This window comes from Stenella coeruleoalba (assembly GCF_951394435.1).
Source record: "Stenella coeruleoalba genome assembly, chromosome: 5".
Lineage (NCBI taxonomy): Eukaryota > Metazoa > Chordata > Mammalia > Artiodactyla > Delphinidae > Stenella > Stenella coeruleoalba.
The window spans coordinates 14,533,161-14,552,770 of record NC_137150.1 but is presented as its reverse complement, the minus strand read 5'-3'; the positions used below and the strand labels follow the sequence as shown (position 1 = coordinate 14,552,770).

At 40.2% G+C, this 19,610-nt stretch overlaps 1 protein-coding gene across 1 annotated transcript in view; it reads left to right on the top strand.

Moving 5' to 3' along the window:
• Positions 1-19,610, top strand: part of ARHGEF26 (Rho guanine nucleotide exchange factor 26) — a 154,269-nt gene that overhangs the window by 86,398 nt on the left and 48,261 nt on the right. Inside the window, exons 8-10 of the mRNA XM_079923069.1 lie at positions 2,101-2,230; positions 5,839-5,913; positions 16,319-16,408. Of these exons, the coding sequence (XP_079779195.1) occupies positions 2,101-2,230; positions 5,839-5,913; positions 16,319-16,408 (295 nt within the window). The remainder of the gene's footprint in view (positions 1-2,100; positions 2,231-5,838; positions 5,914-16,318; positions 16,409-19,610) is intronic.

Here is a 19,610-nt window from a genome sequence, read left to right as displayed (position 1 = left end):
AGTAATGTCTATATTGCTTTCTTGCCGGGGTCGGGGGCTTATCACAAGGGGCTATCTATTTGACAGTGCAATTGTACATTGCTGTAAACTCAGTTTGAGGGCTGACTGGCTGTCATCATTCTCCTCCCCTCCTGTGCGTTGTGGCATTTATGACGGCAGCATGGAACCCAGGTCAGTTTCTATGCAATGTGTGAGACCCTGTGGTCATGGCTGCTTAGAGAAACAGCCCCCAAGTTGGTGAGAAAGGCTGATTATGCCCCTTCCCCCTCCACATTCTCATTAAAATCTCGTCCAGGCAGGGTAGAAAACCCACAGCTGCCAACGTCAAAGGAGGCTATTAGTACAAAGCAGGGTTTGTAGGCACTACTGACATTTTGTCCTAGATTAGTCATTGTTGTGGAAACTGCCCTATACATTGTAGCATGTTTAGCAGCCTCCCTGGCCCCTGCCCACAAGATGCTGATAGCACCACCACACCCCAGTGGTGATAAACAAAAACATCTCCAGACATTGCCTGACATCCCTTGCAGGGGTGGGGGATGGAGAATCACAACCCTCACTTTCCCTAAATTCCCCTCCATCCCCCATGGGAACTGCTGATGTAAAGGTTACTCTGTAACTGTTGGAAAATCCAAGTTACATGTGTGAAAACAAAGTCTGGAATTAGAGCTAAATTTCACTTTGTATTGCAGGATTTCAAAAAATGCGAATAGGTACTGCTGTACTTTATGCAATTCTTGAGAAATAAAGGTTTTATTTAAATTTGCTCAGTGATACCATCATTGGAGCTTTCACATGGAAATTAGTAGCTGTGTTTTCAGAAACTTTGTTGCAGTTGATGTAAATTTACATTTAAGGCTGTGACTTTCAACTTCAGTTGCCGTTTGGAATCTGGGAACCAACAAACAATGCCCAGGGTGCATCCTAGACTGTTTCATCAGAATCTTTGGAGGTGGGGGGGTGGGTGGGTGGAGGGGGGCCTGGGGCCTAAGTAATTTAAATATGCAACTGGTTTAGAATTTGTTTTTTTTTTTTAAACTTCCTAAAAATCTTTTCCAAGCTAGCAGGAAACCTAAAACTCCTCAATTTAAGAAAATGAGATTAAAACCTTTCTGTGTTCTTTCTTTTACTTTGTTCTTCTGGGTATTTCCTAATTTATTTCTAGCAGCCTTGAACCCAGCCATCCAAGTTTCAAAGTGTATTTTTTTCAAAAAGGTTCCAATTGCCACTACCCCGCTTCTTGGCCTCCCCCCACCCCACCCGCCCTCCTCAGAAGTCACCCTGGAACTCCTCAGAGCTCCCTTTGGGGTGAAGTGAGGTGACAGAGTGAGCGATACAGTGTCAGGGACCCACTGAAAGTCAGAAGACCTCGGTTTGACTTCTGTCTTTACTGAATACTAGATCTTTTATTTGGCAAGCTGGGGCCCTTTCGGAGGCTCCATTCTTCCTGGAATCCCCTCTTGGCCTTCCCTGAAAGTTATAGGGTGGTTCCACGTGAGGTCCTTTTTGTCGATGTATCTTGCTAAATTCTGTAAAAATGTTCTGGCAGTATTAACACTGTTCTAACGTCAGTGGGAGAGGAGGAATATTCTGGCTGGCATGATCAGAAGGTTTTCTGTCTTAGAAGCTTTGAAAAAGTCCAAAAGCCTCCTAGTAAGTAAATCCAGTCTGACATTTCTCTCTTAGATTATTATCTCGGGCTAGAGAAGTGGCTTAAAACATGTGTTATCTTTTAAATGGAATGTTTATAGATTATCAGATATGAGTTCTAGTGTGTATACTAATTTATAATGTGTACATTCACCATTATGATACCATTGCTTCTTCATTAGTTTACTTTCTACTTTTAAAAATTTCTAGCCCATACATTTTCATCTTATTGTTCATATTGTTCCCTTAAATTTATATCTTATATTCAGTCTTGACAGTAAAAGGCAGATAAGCCATGCATGTCTCTCTATGTAATTATGTGTTTGTTGTTTCTATATTTAAAAATCATTGATAATATATGAATGTATCACAATATTTTATTATACATTTTTACTTCTTAACTTGAAGAGGAAGTATTTTGAAGTTTTGTCTTTCTTTGTTTTTCCTCAGAGCCACCAACCCATCGTTTAAGGAAGTTTTGTCCCGAATCGAGTCCCACGAAGACTGTAGGAACTTACCCATGATCTCTTTTCTCATTCTCCCCATGCAGAGGGTGACCCGCCTTCCCCTGCTGATGGATGTAAGATGTGATCTGGTGTCTCTTTCCTCTGTGGATAGCTGTGCTGCTGCAAGTCCAATTAAGACAATTATTCTTACCCCACTTAAATTATATCCCTTCTATAAAATCCCCCAATTAAGTGAGAAGGTGCTGTTCAGTTGGAAAGTCCCACATGTGTCTAATATCTTTGGAAATTATCTTCAATTTAGGCTTGTGGGGTCACTCTGAAGAAGTTAGATTATCCCTCATTTTCTTAACATTTTTTGAAATGGGAAGAATATTGACTTCTTGTAGTCAGGAGTCCCGGATTCCTTTTCCGGCTGATCCCCTAGGCCTGTGACCTTGGGCAAGTCACTTAATCTCTTTGGGCCTCAGTTTCCTCTGGTTGACCACTAAGATCCCTTCCCTGTCACATTCCAAGATGCTGAGGTGCTTCCATTTCGCACAGGAAGGAGGTCCTGTACAGAATCACAGGGCATAAACCTGCCCTATTTTGCATTGCTCAGGATGAGTGAGGAAAGTCCAGGCATCCGTCTTATCTTAGGAAACATTCATGAAGAAAACAAGTATGTGATTTTGAATAGTGGTAAGATGTGGCTGGGAGAAGAGTTGAGACTGCCTGGTGGGAAACACAGCTGGGAGGACAGCCAGACGGTAGCTCAGGAGGCTACATACTGGCTGGGCTGCAACTGCAGGGGCATCCGTGAGAGAACGGGGTGGCCCGACATGACTCCCATCCAGCTAGAGGGGCAAAGAGTCTCTCTCTTTTTTTTTTTTAATTGAAGTATAGTTGATTTACAATGTTGTGTTAGTTTCAGGTGTACAGCAAAGTGATTCAGTTTTATACATATATATTTTTTCAGATTATTTTCCATTATAGGTTATTGTAAGATATATACTGTGTTTTACAGTAACTCCTTGTTGCTTATCTATTTAATATATAGTAGTATGTATCTGTTGACCCCAACTCCTAATTTATCCCTCTCCTGCCTTCCTTTCCCCTTTGGTAACTATAAGTTTGTTTTCTGTGTCTGTGAGTCCTTTGTTTTGTATATAGATTCATTTGTATTATTTTTTAGATTCCACATATGTGATATCATGTAATATTTATCTTTCTCTGTCAGACTTACTTCACTGAGTATGATAATCTCTAGGTCCATTCCTGTTGCTGCAAATGGCATTATTTCATCCTTTTTTATGGCTGAGTAATATTCCATTTTATGTATCACATCTTCTTAAACCAGTCGTCTGCTGATGGGCATTTGGGTTGCTTCCATGTCTTGGCTATTGTAGATAGTGCTGCTATGGATATTGGGATGCATGTATCTTTTTGAATTAAGAGTTTTTGTCTTTTCTGGATATATGCCCAGGAGTGGGATTGCTGGATCATATGGTAGCTCAAAGAGTATCTTTTTGATCAAATTAAAATATTTTGGCATAGTTCTACTTTACAATGGATAATATTAATATAATGTCAGTTTTGACATACTTGGTTTTACAAGTCAAAATACAGGGTAAAAATAAAGCAAAAAATTACAGTCGAGTAAGATTACAAAATAAATTCCATTTTCTCAATTCCATTATAAATTCTAAGAGCTATTCTGAAGAAGCACTGAAGTTTAGAAACGAGTGAAAGCGTGCGATCACGGTCGCTTTGCTGGCTCTGCTGCGCGGTGAGGGCAAGGCTCAGCTGTCATTTCAGAATTCACAGCACCTGCTGCTCTCCAAAGCCACCTCAGTCTACTCCCTTTACACCCTTCCTTGTCCGTTCCTGTGATTTATGAACTTCTCTCCTTGTAAATATTGGGAAACTTGCAGTTTTGTGAATCTAGCTCTGATTTTTTAAAAATCAGTATTTATCATGTCTAAGAATAAAATGAAATCAGGTTATCAAAACTAAATTTTGGCTCTAAAAAGGTTTATTTCCTGTGCCTAATAAGACTTTTATAGAAATAATGAAACTTTGACACATATAGGAAAATATTAATTTTCAAACTTTACTATTTTTTAACAAGACATGGTTGTTTTCTAAATGTAACATTTCTAGTAATGTTATGAATTTTCAGGATTGTTTCTTTTTCTTCTTCTGAAAGTACGTTTTAGCCTAGTTTCCTTAGATTCTGTATATTCTGTGATCTCAGCCTTTTTAAATATTCTCTCCCTTTGTGATTCTGAGGAAATTGCTTAGATAGATTGGGACTCACAAAATCTAATATACATGTTGTAGATACCATGTTGGAGGTTTATGCCATGATTGCCCAGTAGGCTCTAAACTTTTTGGGATCAGAGACCGTTTTGAGATTGTGAGTGAAGCTGTAGTCATTCTCCCTAGAAAATTCAGTGTGCAAAATTTTACCTAAAATAATTGAAGTGTGGAAAGAAACTATGGACTCAGGATGCCTGCTCCCAGAGACAAAGACTAGTATTTTTCAAACTGCTTTTGTACCCATTAGTGGGTCATGAAATTGATTTTTGAATCACGAGCAGTGTTTTAAAAAAATGAATATAGAATAGAACATGTGGTATATGCTATATACATCGTTCATAATGTGGTTAAATATTATTTCATAAAAAACTTGTTTCATTTTTGTGTGCATGTCTACTGGTTGCAGTGTAAAAGTATTTCTTGCAGTGGGTCATAGTCAAAAAGTTTTGAGAACCATTAATCTAAATCCATCGATGGTACACTCTACGCTTCTCACATATCACATGTAACAATCCTGACCCCTGACTTTTGGATGTATAGACTTGGTGTTCATCTGCATTTAAGGTACCAGTGGTTTGCTAGTTCCTAGTATCTTCCACCTCTGCTGGATGCCTGTTGCCCTAATCTGTTTCCCATGTGTGAGAACCTGGCCATCTGGGCAGAATTTAAATGTACCTAAAACATGGTCTCTTCAATGTTACTTCATTTGGAGATTTAGTTAAGCTTGTTAATCGAGGTGAACATTTTTAACAGTTGAAATGGTTCTGTTGGCTTTGAATGGGTATAGTTTCAAAAGTTTTACATAATTCAGTATACCTTCAGTTGACCTTCTTTGAACTCGATTTTACCATCGCAAAAATAGCAGTGTAAACATATCAAGGGGAAATCCAGCAGCCGTTTTTTTGATTGTTTTATTCACATTATATCATCTGCAAATATAATCAGCTCTAATAATAATGATGGTGATCATTAATTTTGTCATTCATTGAGAGCCTACTGTATGCCAGGTGTTCATAAAAAACTTTACATGCATTATCGTTTAACTTTTATAACAACCTTGTTATGTAATTGCATTATCCCAATTTTACAGATGAGGAAACTGAGGTTTATAGAGTCAGGGTAGGTGACTTGCCCAAAGTCAAGTAGCTAGTCAGGAGCAGATCTGGAATTTGAAACCAGGTTCACCCGCCTCTGAAGTCTGTCCTCTTATTTAACTATCCTCTGGATTAACATGGACCCTGTGCTTTTAAAGACTATCTCCTAGTTTTGTAATCGGATTTTAATGTCATCTTCAGACTCATCCATAGTATTGTGTTCAGCGTTGTTAAGTTTGCTACAAGTAAGACTCTATGACTGGACGTTGGTTTTGTTTTACTTGGTAAAATAAATCAGTTGATTTTGTTCTTCTTTTACTTGATTGCAGACTATCTGTCAAAAGACACCTAAGGACTCTTCAAGGTATGAAGTCTGCAAAAGGGCCTTAAAGGAAGTAAGCAAGGTAAGTGTTGAGAGGCTCATTACACAGTAATGGGATCACCCATTCAGATCTCTCTGAAGAGAACATGTCTGAGTTTGATGCTGAAAACTGGTAGATTCTCATAGCCATTTGCACACCATTCTTTGGGTAGTCGAAAAACAAAGCAATGTTTGCTGTACTCAAATGAAACTGGTATTTTTACTGTTTCAGACAGTCTTGTCTTAAGGGCCTTTAGCTATCTCATTTTCTTTTGGTGTCTGAATTCGAGAAGTATTTACTGAGTATCCACTACAGTGCCAGGGACAATGCCAGCCCCTGAAAATATGGGGATGAATAAGACATCAGTGGTTACTGCCCTTGTGGAATGTGCTGTGTAAAGGGGAAGGCAGACATTAAATAAGAATTACAGTAAAGGATGATGAGTGACATAAGAGGGAAGAACATAGTAATGTTGAAGCTGACGCCTGACGCAAGAGTAGCTGTTGAATTCTCCACATTCTATAAACACGTTCCCAAAGACAGGAATGTGTTTATAGAATTTGGAGAACTAGAATGTTCTTCATGTGACGAGAGCCCAGTTCAGGAGAGAGAACACTGAGGAACCATGTTAGGGAATTGTGGACCTTATCCTAGGATGCTGTGGAAGCTGTAAATTCATGTGCTGTGAAGGTGACAGTGGGGATGAGCTCCAGTGATGAGGCCTTTGTAGTTGATGAGGCTACAGATGATGTGAGAGTAGGATGGAGAGAAGCAAACCTACAACATGGGGGAGGTAGGCGTGGAGAGGGTTTGGGTGGGCATGTTTGCAGACAGGAATCAAGGAAAATAGTCTCTGGCTTGTGCAACCAGATGGATGCTCTTGTTTAGCTCTACAGTAGGAACATAGGGAGAAGCTGATGAGCTCCATTTAGAATGTGTCGGAACTGAGATTCCTATAGAACGTACAAGTCAGGAGCTCAGTGGAGAGACCTGAATCGGAGATGTGGATTTGCGAATCACCAGCCTAGGGATGATTTTTGAAGCTGGGAGAATGGATGCCAGTACCAAGGAGTATGTATAATAAGAAGAGTAGTTAGTGAGTCCGAAGTACAGCTGTGAAGAGCACCGGACTTCATCTTGTTTAGGGGAAAGGAACCAACAGAGGAGACTTGAGAAACAAAACAGAATGTACCCAAGAAGGAGGAAAACTTAATCAGTGGTCTGGCAAATTGCATGTAATCTGGTGGAAGGAAGGTCAGCCCCATTGGGTGCTCCTGAAAGACAAAGTGGGATAATGATTGATGCGTTCACTGGGTTTATTTATCATCAGGTGGGTTGTGTCCTTGGAGAGGTGGGTGTGGAAGCCAGATTGGAGTGTGTTGAGGGCTGAGTGGGAGGTGGGAACATGCAGCCAGCTAGTGTAGCTGTTTCAACAATCAGGCTGAGGGTAAAAAGACAAAAAGAGAGCTGTAGTTGAAAGGGAAGTGAGGGAGGGTCTATTTTTGTTTAAAAGATTAGAGAAATGTGGGTATGTTTAAATGCTAACAGGAATACTTAGCTGCGAGAAAGCAATGGAAGTTATGGGAATCAGTGAGGATACGGCCCAGGGGAGCAAAGCTCATGATAGCATCAGAAGCATCCGAAATATCTCGAAGCCGCACATTACTTCTGAGTTTGGTACATCTTTGTACCACTTTATTGTGAAGCACTTTTTGTTTTAATCAACTTTAAATTGACTCTATTTTACTTTTCCTGGCCAATAATAACTACAAAGTCATGGGTTTTATGAGCTGGTTGTTTCTTTATATATATATATATATATATATATATACACATATATATGTATGTATGTATGTATATATTTTTGTTGGAGTATAATTGCTTTACAATGTTGTGTTAGTTTCTGCTGTACAATGAAGTGAATCAGCTATATGTATACACGTATCCCCTCCCTCTTGGACCCCCCAGTCCCGCCCATCTAGGTCATCACAGACCACTGGGCTGAGCTCCCTGTGCTATACAGCAGGTTCCTACTAGCTACCTATTTTACACACGGTACTGTATTTATGTCAAACCTAATCTCCCAATTCGTCCCACCTTCCTCTTCCTCCTCTGTGTCCACACGTCCTTTCTCTACATCTGTGTTTCTATGCCTGCCCTGCAAATAGGTTCATCTGTACCAAATTCTAGATTCCACATACCTGCATTAATATACGATGTTTGTTTTCCTCTTCCTCTTTCTGACTTACTTCACTCTGTATGACAGACTCTAGGTCCATCCACATCTCTACAAATGACCCAATTTCATTTCTTTTCATGGCTGAGTAATATTCCATTATATGTATGTACCACATCTTCTCTATCCAGTCTTCTGTTGATGGACATTTAGGTTGTTTCCATGTCTTGGCTTTTGTGAATAGTGCTGCTGTGAACATAGGGGTGCACGTACCTTTTTGAATTAGAGTTTTGTTCAGATATATGCCTAGGAGTGGGATTGCTGAATCATATAGCAACTCAAAATATTTTTAGTTTTTTGAGGAACCTCCATATTGTTCTCCATAGTGGCTGCACCAATTACATTCCCACCGACAGTGTAGGAGGGTTCCCTTTTCTCCACACCCTCTCCAGCATTTGTTATTTGTAGACTTTTGAATGATGGCCTTTCTGACTGGTGTGAGGTGGTACCTCATTGTGGTTTTGATATGCATTTCTCTAATAATTAGAAATGTTGAGCATCTTTTCATGTGCCTATTGGTCATCTGTATGTCTTCTTTGGAGAAATGTCTATATAGGTCTTCTGCCCACTTTTTTTTGTATTAAAAATAAGTTTATCTGTGTCTTAGTCTGTTTTGGCTGCTAGAACAACATACCGTGGACTGCATGGCTTATACACAATAGAAATTTATTTCTCACAGTTCTAGAGGCTGGAAGTTCAAGATCAAGGTGCCAGCGTGGTTGGGTTGGGGCCCTCTTCTAGCCAGGTTGCAGACTTCTCCTTATAGCCTCACACGGCAGAAGGGAGCGAGGGAGCTCTCTGGGGCCTGTTGTAGAAAGCACTACTGTAAGTCCCCTACATACGAACAAATTCAATTTGGAGAGCGCGCTTGTAAGTCCAATTTGTTTGTAAGTCCAACAAAGTTAACCTAGGTACCCAACTAACACAATACTGTACTGTAATAGGTTTATTATACTTTTCACACAAATAATACATAAAAAACAAATGAACACAAAAAATAAAACATTTTAAATCTTACAGTACAGTACCTTGAAAAGTACGGTAGTACAGTACAACAGCTGGCATCCAGGGGCTGGCATCGAGCGAACAGGCAAGAAGAATTAGTGACTGGAGGAGGGAGACGAGGTGGGACATGGCAGAGCTGAAGGATTGTCAGCAATAGGAGATGGAGGGCAAGCTGCAATTTCATTCACACCTGACGTTTCTGGCACAGGTTCTGGTTCCTATGTGGGACTAGATGCATGTTTGCATCTTTGAAAGTTTGAAACTTGAAGGTTTGTATGTAGGGGGCTTACTGTAGTCCCATTTGTGAGGGCTGTATCCTCATGACTTCTAAGCACCTCCCGAAGTCCCCACTTGCTAATACCTAATATCATCTTCAGAGGTTAAGAATTCAACACATATTTTGGGGGGATATGAACATTCAAACCATAGCAGTCTGCCAACCACTTGAATGCATCTCTTGCTCCATCAGTGGTCTGCATATCCCACTTTGGGAAACACTAAGTGAAGAAATTTGGGCTGACAGGTATGAAATTACCTAAGGTCCTACTGCCCATGGGTCTCTCCTCCAGGACCCCAAATCCTATGGGGGAGGGGGGGAGGGTCTTTAGGAGAAGCTATTGTACTTAGAGAAGTTCCAGCCTTGGCCATGAAAGAGATTGTGTCAGATTTTGTTTGGTTGTTACTGAGAAGTTGGAAAAGAATTCACACAGAAGAGAAAGGAGGAAGGTAATAGTAATTGAATTGAACGAGCAATGATCCTTAATTTTTTTGAGACTTTTACATCCCAGTTACAGTAGACTGCTACATTCCTTTAGGTGTCTCTGGTTCACTTGATGTGACACTGGTTCTTTTAGGAAAGGCTGGCAAAAATGTAATGTAACTGCCTTACCTTGATACTTACTGTATGAAGGACCCTCTGTGAAGAAGTGCTGTTCCAGAGAATTGTTTTTTCTAAGGCAGCGTTTCTCTCTCTTGAGTAGGAGTCCTGAATATCAGGATTATTCCTGCAATCTCCTAGTGTTGTAGGGAACTGAGGTTATCAATACAGCCAGCTTAGGGATTCATCTTCTTTTTCATTTGTGCAGGTTACTGATGGGGTTTTATAGATTCTGGGAAAACAATGTCAGTATTTTTAACAAAAAAACTGTGTACATAGAGCATTTATGGTTCAAAATCAAAATGCAGAATTTCAATAAGAATTGCTTCCCTTATCGGAAATGAAAGAAATTGGGAGTTCCCAGTATTTATTTTAGAGAGTGAAATTTTGTATGATGAGGCCCAAGTTTTCAGAACCGGACTCCACCTAAGGCCCTTGGGCAAGTCTCTCTAGATATTCATTCTTGGAAAAAATGAGTAATATCTTTTTTGGTAATTAAAATGCTAATGAAATTTATTTGCATAGTATGAATAATACTTCAGTGAAATTGTTCCTGTATGTGGCTGACATGACGGTGACAACTTACCGAATTGGGGCTTTGGAAAGACTTACTGACTTAGTCAAACAACTCAAAAACAAGAAAGATGTTTATATCAAGTGAAATGTGTATTTATTCCAGATTTTCGGCTCAGATGCTGGGGCGGAGCCGGGGGGAGGGAAATTTCCAGGGAATCTGATAGTTCAGCTGGTGCAGAGTCGTGTCTGGTGTCTAAGGAGTGGTGCTCAGGACATGGTTTCTTATGCCAATGAAATCGTCCCTGCTGCTCTCTTTTATTTACTCTCCCGTGGAAAGAGAATAACTGCTTTAACGTGCACCTCATAAAAATTCTACTTCTATTTGGAGATAATATTAAGTTATAAGCTTTTCTCATAGTAGCAGAAGAGCCAAGTTCTCTTGAATCTTTTCTTGTAACTTATTGCTTCAGCTATTTAAAAGAGGTAGATATCTATCTATTAACATGAAAAGATCTCTAAGCTGTGTCAAGTGAAGAACATTAAGTTGCAGAACAGAACAGGTAGTGTAATGACATCTACGTAATAAAATGTGTTTATTTTGATGTGTTTAAATTGATGACATATGCATGTCATCAATTTATAGAAATAGTACCCAGAATCATACACATCAGACTTTCAACCGTGGTTACTGATGGTAAAGGGAGAGGAGAGCAGAAGGGAGGAATTAATAAGGTTTTTTTCCTTCACTCCAAGTACTGCTCTGAAAGAATGCATTTAAGGTTTACAAAGGTAACATTTTAAAAATAATGTACTAAATGTCCATTACAGAAAATTTGAAAAATTGAAATAAGAGAAAATAAAATGTAATCAGTAATCTTGTCAAAGATAGTGACTATTGCCATTTTATGGCATGTCCTTCCAGTGGATGTAAATGTACACTTACACATGGATTCATGTGGTACCCATTTCATTTACTCTTCTAAATAGTGCTGCATGGACTATGGCCTTACATAAATGATTGTGCTCCTCTGATGATTTCTGTTGAAAAGTTTCCAGAAATGGGTTTATTGGGGGAAAAAAAGGTAGGTATGATTTAAAAACCCCCAAGTGCCTTCAGGAAAAGTTGTCCCTGTATCCATGACAACCAGAAGTATTTCTAAGTGTCTGTCTTACTGTGCACTCCCCAGCATCCAATATTCTTTTCATCTTTGTGAATTTGATAGATTGAAAATATTTTATTTTTGTTTTAATTTATATTTCTACATTAGAGAGATTGAGTTCTTTTTTTGCCACATAAATTTGGCCTAAAACAAAAAATTCAGCCAAATTTAATAAAGCTTTGACAGACGCTAAAGGAAGGCACGGCTTTAATATGCGGAGGCTGATTTTAATAAAAACACTATATCCAAATTAGCGCTTGTCCCTTCAAGATAGTCATTAATCAGAGTCCACTAATGATACCATTGCTTGCTATATTTTGAGGGAACTTTTTTGTTTTTAATACGCCTTTGGAGGTGGCGGCTGGTGGAGTCTATGTTTGGAAGTTTAGGAAATAAAGATTAAGACTTTATTTTCCATTTTCCCTTTCATTTTAAAGTGGGATAACTAAAAAGGAATTGCCCCCCCCCCTTTTTTAAGTGGCTTATAAATGATCTCTGAAGGCAGTTTACACATTAACATCTGCTGAGCCTTCCTTTGTGTCTTAGGTACTGGGCTGGGCACTGAACTAACAAATATGGAAATTTCACAATCTCTGCTCTCCAGTCTTTTTAGAGAGGTAATACCCAAGATGAGTCCTGAAAGACAAATAAGGGGGTATAAATCTAGATAAGAAGGAGTCAGTGGGACAGAGTGGGGTGAAGAATGTTCAGGTAGAGGGCAACACACGTGCAAAAGTGCAAAGGGACATGGAAGGGTGTGCGGCTCTGAGCAGAGATTTGGTAAGACTGAGGCCCAAGATAAGAGAAGCAGGAAGTTAGGGATCAAGTAAGTAGGTGCCAGATCATGGTCTTGCCGAGATTTAATTCTGAAAGCTTCGAGGAGCCTTTAAGGATTTCAAGCTGACGAGTTGCATGATCAGATTTGAGCTTAGGGGCTTCCCTGGTGGCGCAGTGGTTGAGAGTCCGCCTGCCGATGCAGGGGACACGGGTTCGTGCCCCGGTCCGAGAGGATCCCACATGCCGCGGAGCGGCTGGGCCCGTGAGCCATGGCCGCTGAGCCTGCGTGTCCGGAGCCTGTGCTCCGCAACGGGAGGGGCCACAACAGTGAGAGGCCTGCGTACCACAAAAAAAAAAAAAAAAAAAAAAAAGATTTGAACTTAGATTGAAAATTTTTTCTGGATGACACATAAGGGTAGGGCAGAAGTGATGGCAGAGAATTAAGAGGCCAGTAATCCAAAGGAGAGGGAGTTTGAGCCTGAGTGCGGGGACAGGGCTGGTGGATGAGTGGACAGCAGGACGGCAACATGAATGAGACTTTATGAACTGTTTGGATGTGGAGGACAAAGGAGCCGGAGGCATCTGAGAGGTGATGCTTTTTGGCTTGGGGAAGCGGATGATGCTGGGATTGATCACATAGAGAACACTGGGCCGGGGGAAGGGGTGGTAAAGGTAGTGTTGAGGTTTGGTCATTCCATCCTCAGTTTGAGATGGCTCTGGGGGACCCGAGAGGAGATACCATCCAGGTAGTTGGCTGTAGAGTTTAGGGAACAGACCAAGGCAGGGAGCACAGATTTGGGAACTATGAACATATATTCTTCAAGAGAAATCATAAAAATGCCCTGAGCAGTGGCTGCCTGATTGGATTTTGTTCTGTCTTCATCCTTTTAGGATATATATATTATTTTAAAGTCACTTTTTTTTTTTAAGATATTTTGGAGGTGGACCATTTTTAAAGCCTTTATTGAATTTGTTACAATATTGCTTCTGTTTTATGTTTTGCTTTTTTGCCACGAGGCCTATGGGATCTTAGCTCCCTGACCTGGGATCAAACCCGCACCCCCCTGCATTGGAAGGTGAAGTCCTAACCATTGGACCACCAGGGAAGTCCCCCTTATTGGATATTTTAATTACAGTTGCCCCAGCCCAGCCAGGATATTTTCTGCGCCTAGCTTTGATCGGGTGCAGCCATCCGTCCCTGCATCAGTGAACTCCTCAAGACCATTCAGACCTAAAGATACGCTGGAACTGAAGATAGGTGTCCCCTTTAAGCCTAGAATATCTGTTAAGTGACTGGAAACATCCAAGTGTCCATCAGTGGGGGACTGAATAAGTACACTGTGGAAAGCACATATGGTCGTAGCATATGTTGCATCCTATCACTCCTCTGCTGAAAGCCTGCTGGTGGCTTCTCTGTGCACTTAGAATACAATCCACACACCTGAAGAACTTGCATGCTTTGACCCTGGCCTGGTCCTCTAGTTTCCTCTTGTGCCATTTTCCTGTGTCCGGACCGTTTACTTTCTCAGGCACACGGCACTTTCCCAGTGTCAGCCCTTTGCTCCTGGGGTTCACTCTGCCTGGACCAGCGCTCTCCATTGATTTGGGTGCTAACTCCCTTTTCTCCTTCAGCTGTCAGCCTAAATGACCTCTCAGGAGAGGTCCCTGGCTCCCTCCTCACCCTCCTTCTCCCAGAACCCCTGTTTTTTTTTCCCCCTTTAAGATTTCAGTCTGTAATTATTGTGTCTGCCCTTCTTTTATGAGGATGGGGATTGTGTATCTCTTAAATGTTGTAACCCTAGCATCTGACACATACCGTGTACAAAATAAACTTTTTTTTCAGTGAATGTTAAATTTATAAGGCGAAATATTGGCAAGTGAAAAAATTAAGTCACAGACAAGCATTGAATAATCCATTTACAAAAATTAGAATTTCTACACATTATATGTGTGTGTTTATATGTTCATATAAGCATAGGAAAAAAAGAGAAAGTGTATAACCCATCTTGTTTCCAGTTACCTCCATGGAGTAGGATTAGGTCAGAGCCTTTTATGGCCTGTTTTGTTTACTTATGTATTATCTTTTTTTTTTTTTACGGTAAGCATATGTAACTTAATGGAGCAGTAATATTAAAGTAAATCTAATCAGAATTTCTAGCTTCGCTTTTAACAATCACATGTCTTTATGGCCAATGATCCTTGTTATGGACAAGTTTTATAGATTTTTCAGTTAATAAGAAATTGGAAATACAAAGTTTGTTTTGGTTTAGGCCAGTGAACTAATAATTATGTATTAGGTACAGTGTAAAGGAGAAACTCCTGTGTGTCTCCTCTGTGCTCAGTACTCTACCCACAGAGCACTTCATTTCTGACCCTTGTGGTCACCAAATGTGTGGGGTTTTTCCCCACGCCAAGTACTTCTGCTGAACCAGCTGGGTGTCTTACTGTATTCAGTTCAGTTCTCACTCCACCTGGAGGTATAGCATCAGATCCCACAGGATAAGGGCTCAAGCCCGCAAGACTACACCCCCAACTTCATTTCAGTCACTAAATTTCAGTCACATTGTTACCTGTGCTTCTGACCCACTGGCTATAAATCAAGTTCCCATGACCCCGTCCTCAGGTTTGATTAATTTGCTAGAGGGGCTCACAGAACTCAGGAAAACAGTTTACTTACTAGATTAGTGGTTTATTACAAAGGCTATTCAGGGATAAGAATGAACAGCCAGATGAAGAGATAAGGTGAGGTCTAGAAGGATGCCACCCTCCCAGCACGCAGGAGTGTTCCTGTTTACCAGCCTGGAAGCTCTCCAACTCCGAAGTTCAGGGATTTTTATGGAGGCTTCACTATGTAGGCGTGAATTATTCAATCATTGTCCAATAGTGATCACATTATCTCCAGCCCCTTTCCCCTCCCTGGAAGTCTGCAGGGCTGAAAATTCCAGCCTTCTCTTTAATCACTTGCTTGGTTCCCCTGGCAACCAGCCCCATCCTTAGGGGCTTACCAGAAGTCACCTCATTAACATAAACTCAGACGTGGTTGAAGGGGGGGCTTGTTACGAATAACTGAAGATACCCATTTCACTTTTATGCCCTGGAGCTGTTTCAGGAGCTGGTAGCAAAACTAAATTATAGCCAGAGATGCCCCTGTGGTTCTTACGTAGGAAATTACAAGGGTTTTAGGAGCTGTGTGCCAGAAACTATGGAAAAAGAACAAAATATATATTTTGTTTATTATAAATCATGATATCACAGCTACTCATCAAAGGACTATGAGTTTGTTCTGTTTGTAGATAAATCAGTAGTTCTAATTAAACTGCATTTCCCTTAGCTTGACCATCCTTGAAGAATCATTGACCATTAGGTTCCAATGGAAGGCTTTCCTCTTCCAGCATCCAGGTTACTGGTCACCTGCTTTGCATGTAGCATTCTGCTAAGAATTTGTCTTTGAAGTCAGTGGTCTGCCCTCAGCTGCTCTGATATGAAGTGGGGAGAGAGGTGCAGCTTGCTCTGAAGTTGGTGGTGTTCCCATGGGTGAAGGCAAGGAGGAGGGGCAGAGGAAAGGAGCAGACTGGAGCAGACTGGACCGTGTGAGGAATCTGCCGAGTGTATGTGGAGGGCATCGTGTGATAATGCACAGAGGATGTGTGTCCCTGAAAATTCTCAGGACGTTTTTTTCCCTCTGTCTTCACATCCTGAAGACACCACTTCCAACTGGGTACAAAGTCTTGACTGTGTGAAACTGTGAGTTCTTTAACTGTCTGGAATGAGTCTCTGGAGATTCCACAGTGCTAATTGTTTCCTGTGAGATCTGCATTTGAAAGTGAGGTTTCTCTCGTTCACCTCTTAACCCTCCTTATTATCCTCTGTTTCCAGTTGGTTCGACTCTGCAATGAAGGAGCTCGGAAGATGGAAAGGACCGAAATGATGTACACAATTAACTCCCAGCTGGAGTTTAAAATTAAGGTATTCTCTCATACTTCTTCATAAATAGATTTGTTACTGCTCCTGCTTAAATCTTATGCGAATAAAGAGATAGTTGAGCGCAACAAAGTGGAGAGGAATTTGCTTTTCACAGCAGGGCCATAAATTGATTACAGAGAGGCTGGCAGGGGAAATAGCAGATGCTTTGCTTTGGACAATTCAGCTCTTGCTAATACCAGATAAAGTGACCTTTCTCTAGACCACAGAGTTAGGTATTATCTAACTGGCACTTTCTTGTTTCCCTAGGAAGCCACCAAACTTGAGAAAAGCGTGGTTAAAAATAATAGAATTTTAGGATAGAAAGGAGATTTCTTTAGTATTCTCAAAGTATCCTGCAAAACAGTGGTATCCCACGAGCTGGACCAGGGTGTTCTCCTAAATCAAATAAGGACACTCCTTTCTCAGTGTGCACAAAAGGATTGCTAGTGAATTGTTCTTTTCAAATTTGTTTTTCTCCCATAATTCTTTTGTGCATATATGCTGCCTGCTACTGCGTGTCTCATACTGCTCAGGGGCAGATGACAGGATGCACAAAGAAGGAAATAACAATTAATGGCGAGGCTAGGCCATGGTCAGCTCCTTTGCTGGCTCACAGTTTAGTTCTTAATGGGTGTGAGTGTTCATGGTTGTGATTCTGTTTCGTTTTATGCCACTTGAATTTAATGAAGCAACTTAAAGCGGTCATATTTTTTCATAGTGAAAGTGTTCCTAATTTGTGCAGTGGGATTAGAGCAATCGTGGCATTATGCAGATAACTCTCTGCTGTGTCATATAGTTTGAGGGCCACTGATATAGTACAGCTACACCCTTTTATTTTATAAATGAGAGAAATACAACCCAGAGAATAATTGTTAACAGGGTCATTCGGCTCGTGGTGGCAAAATCAGGACTAGGGTCCAGACGTCCTGACTTGCAGATCAGTGTAAACTCTTCCACTGTGACACCCTGACTATAAAGATTTAAATGCAGAAAGGTGACCCATGATTCTTCTCAGAAAATGATGGGTACTTGCTAAAAACAGGGTACGCATGCACGCGCACGCACACTTTCGCTATTATACCCTCATATAGAAATTTACGGCAATTTCAAAACCCATTTTTTTCCCATCCTTCAAAAAGAATCCTGTCCTTCACTTTCATTTGTTTCTAAGTATTTTAGAAAATATATCTATACATCCCAAGGTTCTTTTTAATCCCCTCCTTTTTAAAGATGATAAATCTCTAACCATTTCCGTTTTAAAAGTTGATAAGTCCCTTCCCTAACCATTTTTCTTTTTCTTTCTTCACTGATAATCAGTTGTTTTAAGATACCTTTAAGCTCTGTTTCTCTAGAACCACAATTAATTTGTAAGTGAAAAAATCTTACCCCAAGGGTTCTTAAAAATAAGTGATTAACATCAACTGAGTGCAGGAGTTTTTGTTTTTTTGTTTTCTCTTGGTTCAATGATTAAGATTGCAAACGTAAAGGAAAGTATTCTAAGTTTAGATTTATAATGAAGGGCTTAATTCAGACCACTTAGAAATACTAATACAACCTTAGGACCTCATTTCTATAACACTTTATGGATAACAATGGACATTTTTATTCAGTTCATTTCAAAGACGCAAAGACAGATGTTCAAAGAAGTTAAGTGGTTTGTCCAAGCACGTGCATTCTTTCAACAAATTTCATGAGCACCTTTGTGGACTGAAGTGGGAAAACAAAAGCATGATCCCTGCCCTCAGGGAGCTTACCATCTAGTAGAAGACTGCAGAAATACAAAGGAGTGAGCCAAGTCTACAGCTGTTATGGGAGATAGAAGAGTTTTGAGAACACCAGCAATGGAGAGGGCGTGGCCGGCCCTAAGAATGAGGGACAAAGGGGTGGGGAGCTTGTAGCAGCCAGGCTAGGCTTCATACTGGAGGTACGCTTGAGCTGATCTTGAAAGGAGAGAGAGAAGGGTCTTCCAAGAGTGAAGAGCAGGAGCAAATGCACAGGACATGGTTTCAGCTGCTGTAGCCCAGGAATTGCACACATTCAGTGGGGTCGAGGCAAGCAGGGCCGAACCAGAACTCATGGGAAGAGCCTTGTGCGCCAAAAGAAGGAGCAGAGCCGGATCATCTGGGAGCCACTGAAAAGTTCAAAGCGTGGAAGTGACACAGTCAGATGCACATTTAGTAAAGATGACTTTAGCATCATAGTAAAAGCCTTTTAAACTTATTCCAAATCCAGAAGTCATTAAAACGAAAATTGATCGATGTGAAAATTTTAAAAATTTCTCCATAGAGTGAAAATTAAAGGGTATTTAAAAAGTGAGAAGGGAAATAGGAAACTGGGGAAAATATTTAGAACTCCCATATAGATAAAGCATTAATATTCCCAACATATAACCTCAAAGTGATAAGAAGAAGATAAGGAAAAAATCCATTAGAAAATTGCAAACTAGAAAACTGTCGTCAGAAGAGGAAATACAAATGACTGTTAAACATCTGAAAAGATGCTTTACTTCATTCAGAAGAAAATTGCTAATTGAAATTAAAATAATGTATTCTACCCCTTAGATTTATAAATAATTCAAAACATTTTATCAGTGAGTTGTTGGGAAAGCCATGTTTATCTGTTGCTCGTGGGAAAGATTGTTATAACCCCAATGGTGGGCAATATGTCAAAAACTATCAAAATTACAAATGCAAGTTACTATGACCCAGCAATTTTACTTCTAAGAATTTATCCTATTGATATACTCATGAATGTGTAAAATTACACACACACACACACACACACACACACACACACACACACACACATATATACAGACATACACACAAAAGTTACTGATATGGCATTGTTTTAATTGCAAAAGATTAGAAACAACCTAAACATCTATCAATAGGGGACTGATTAAATAAATTATAGTATACCTAAATTATGTAAGACCACTCAACTTAAAAAAAATGAAGAATTTTAGGAATCGATATGGTAAGCTTTCTGTCTTACATTATTAAGTGAAAAAAGTAAGGTGCAGAACAGGAGGAAAAAAGAGTATAAAAATTGCTTATGTGTAAGAAATCTCTGGAAAGTTATAGAAGAACAGTAACAGTTACTACCTTGTAGGGGCTGTAATCAGTGGTTGGAAACTGAGCAGATGAGGTACGGTGTGGGAAGGAGGTTGTTCACTTAATAGGTTTTCATAGGACTTTTTTTT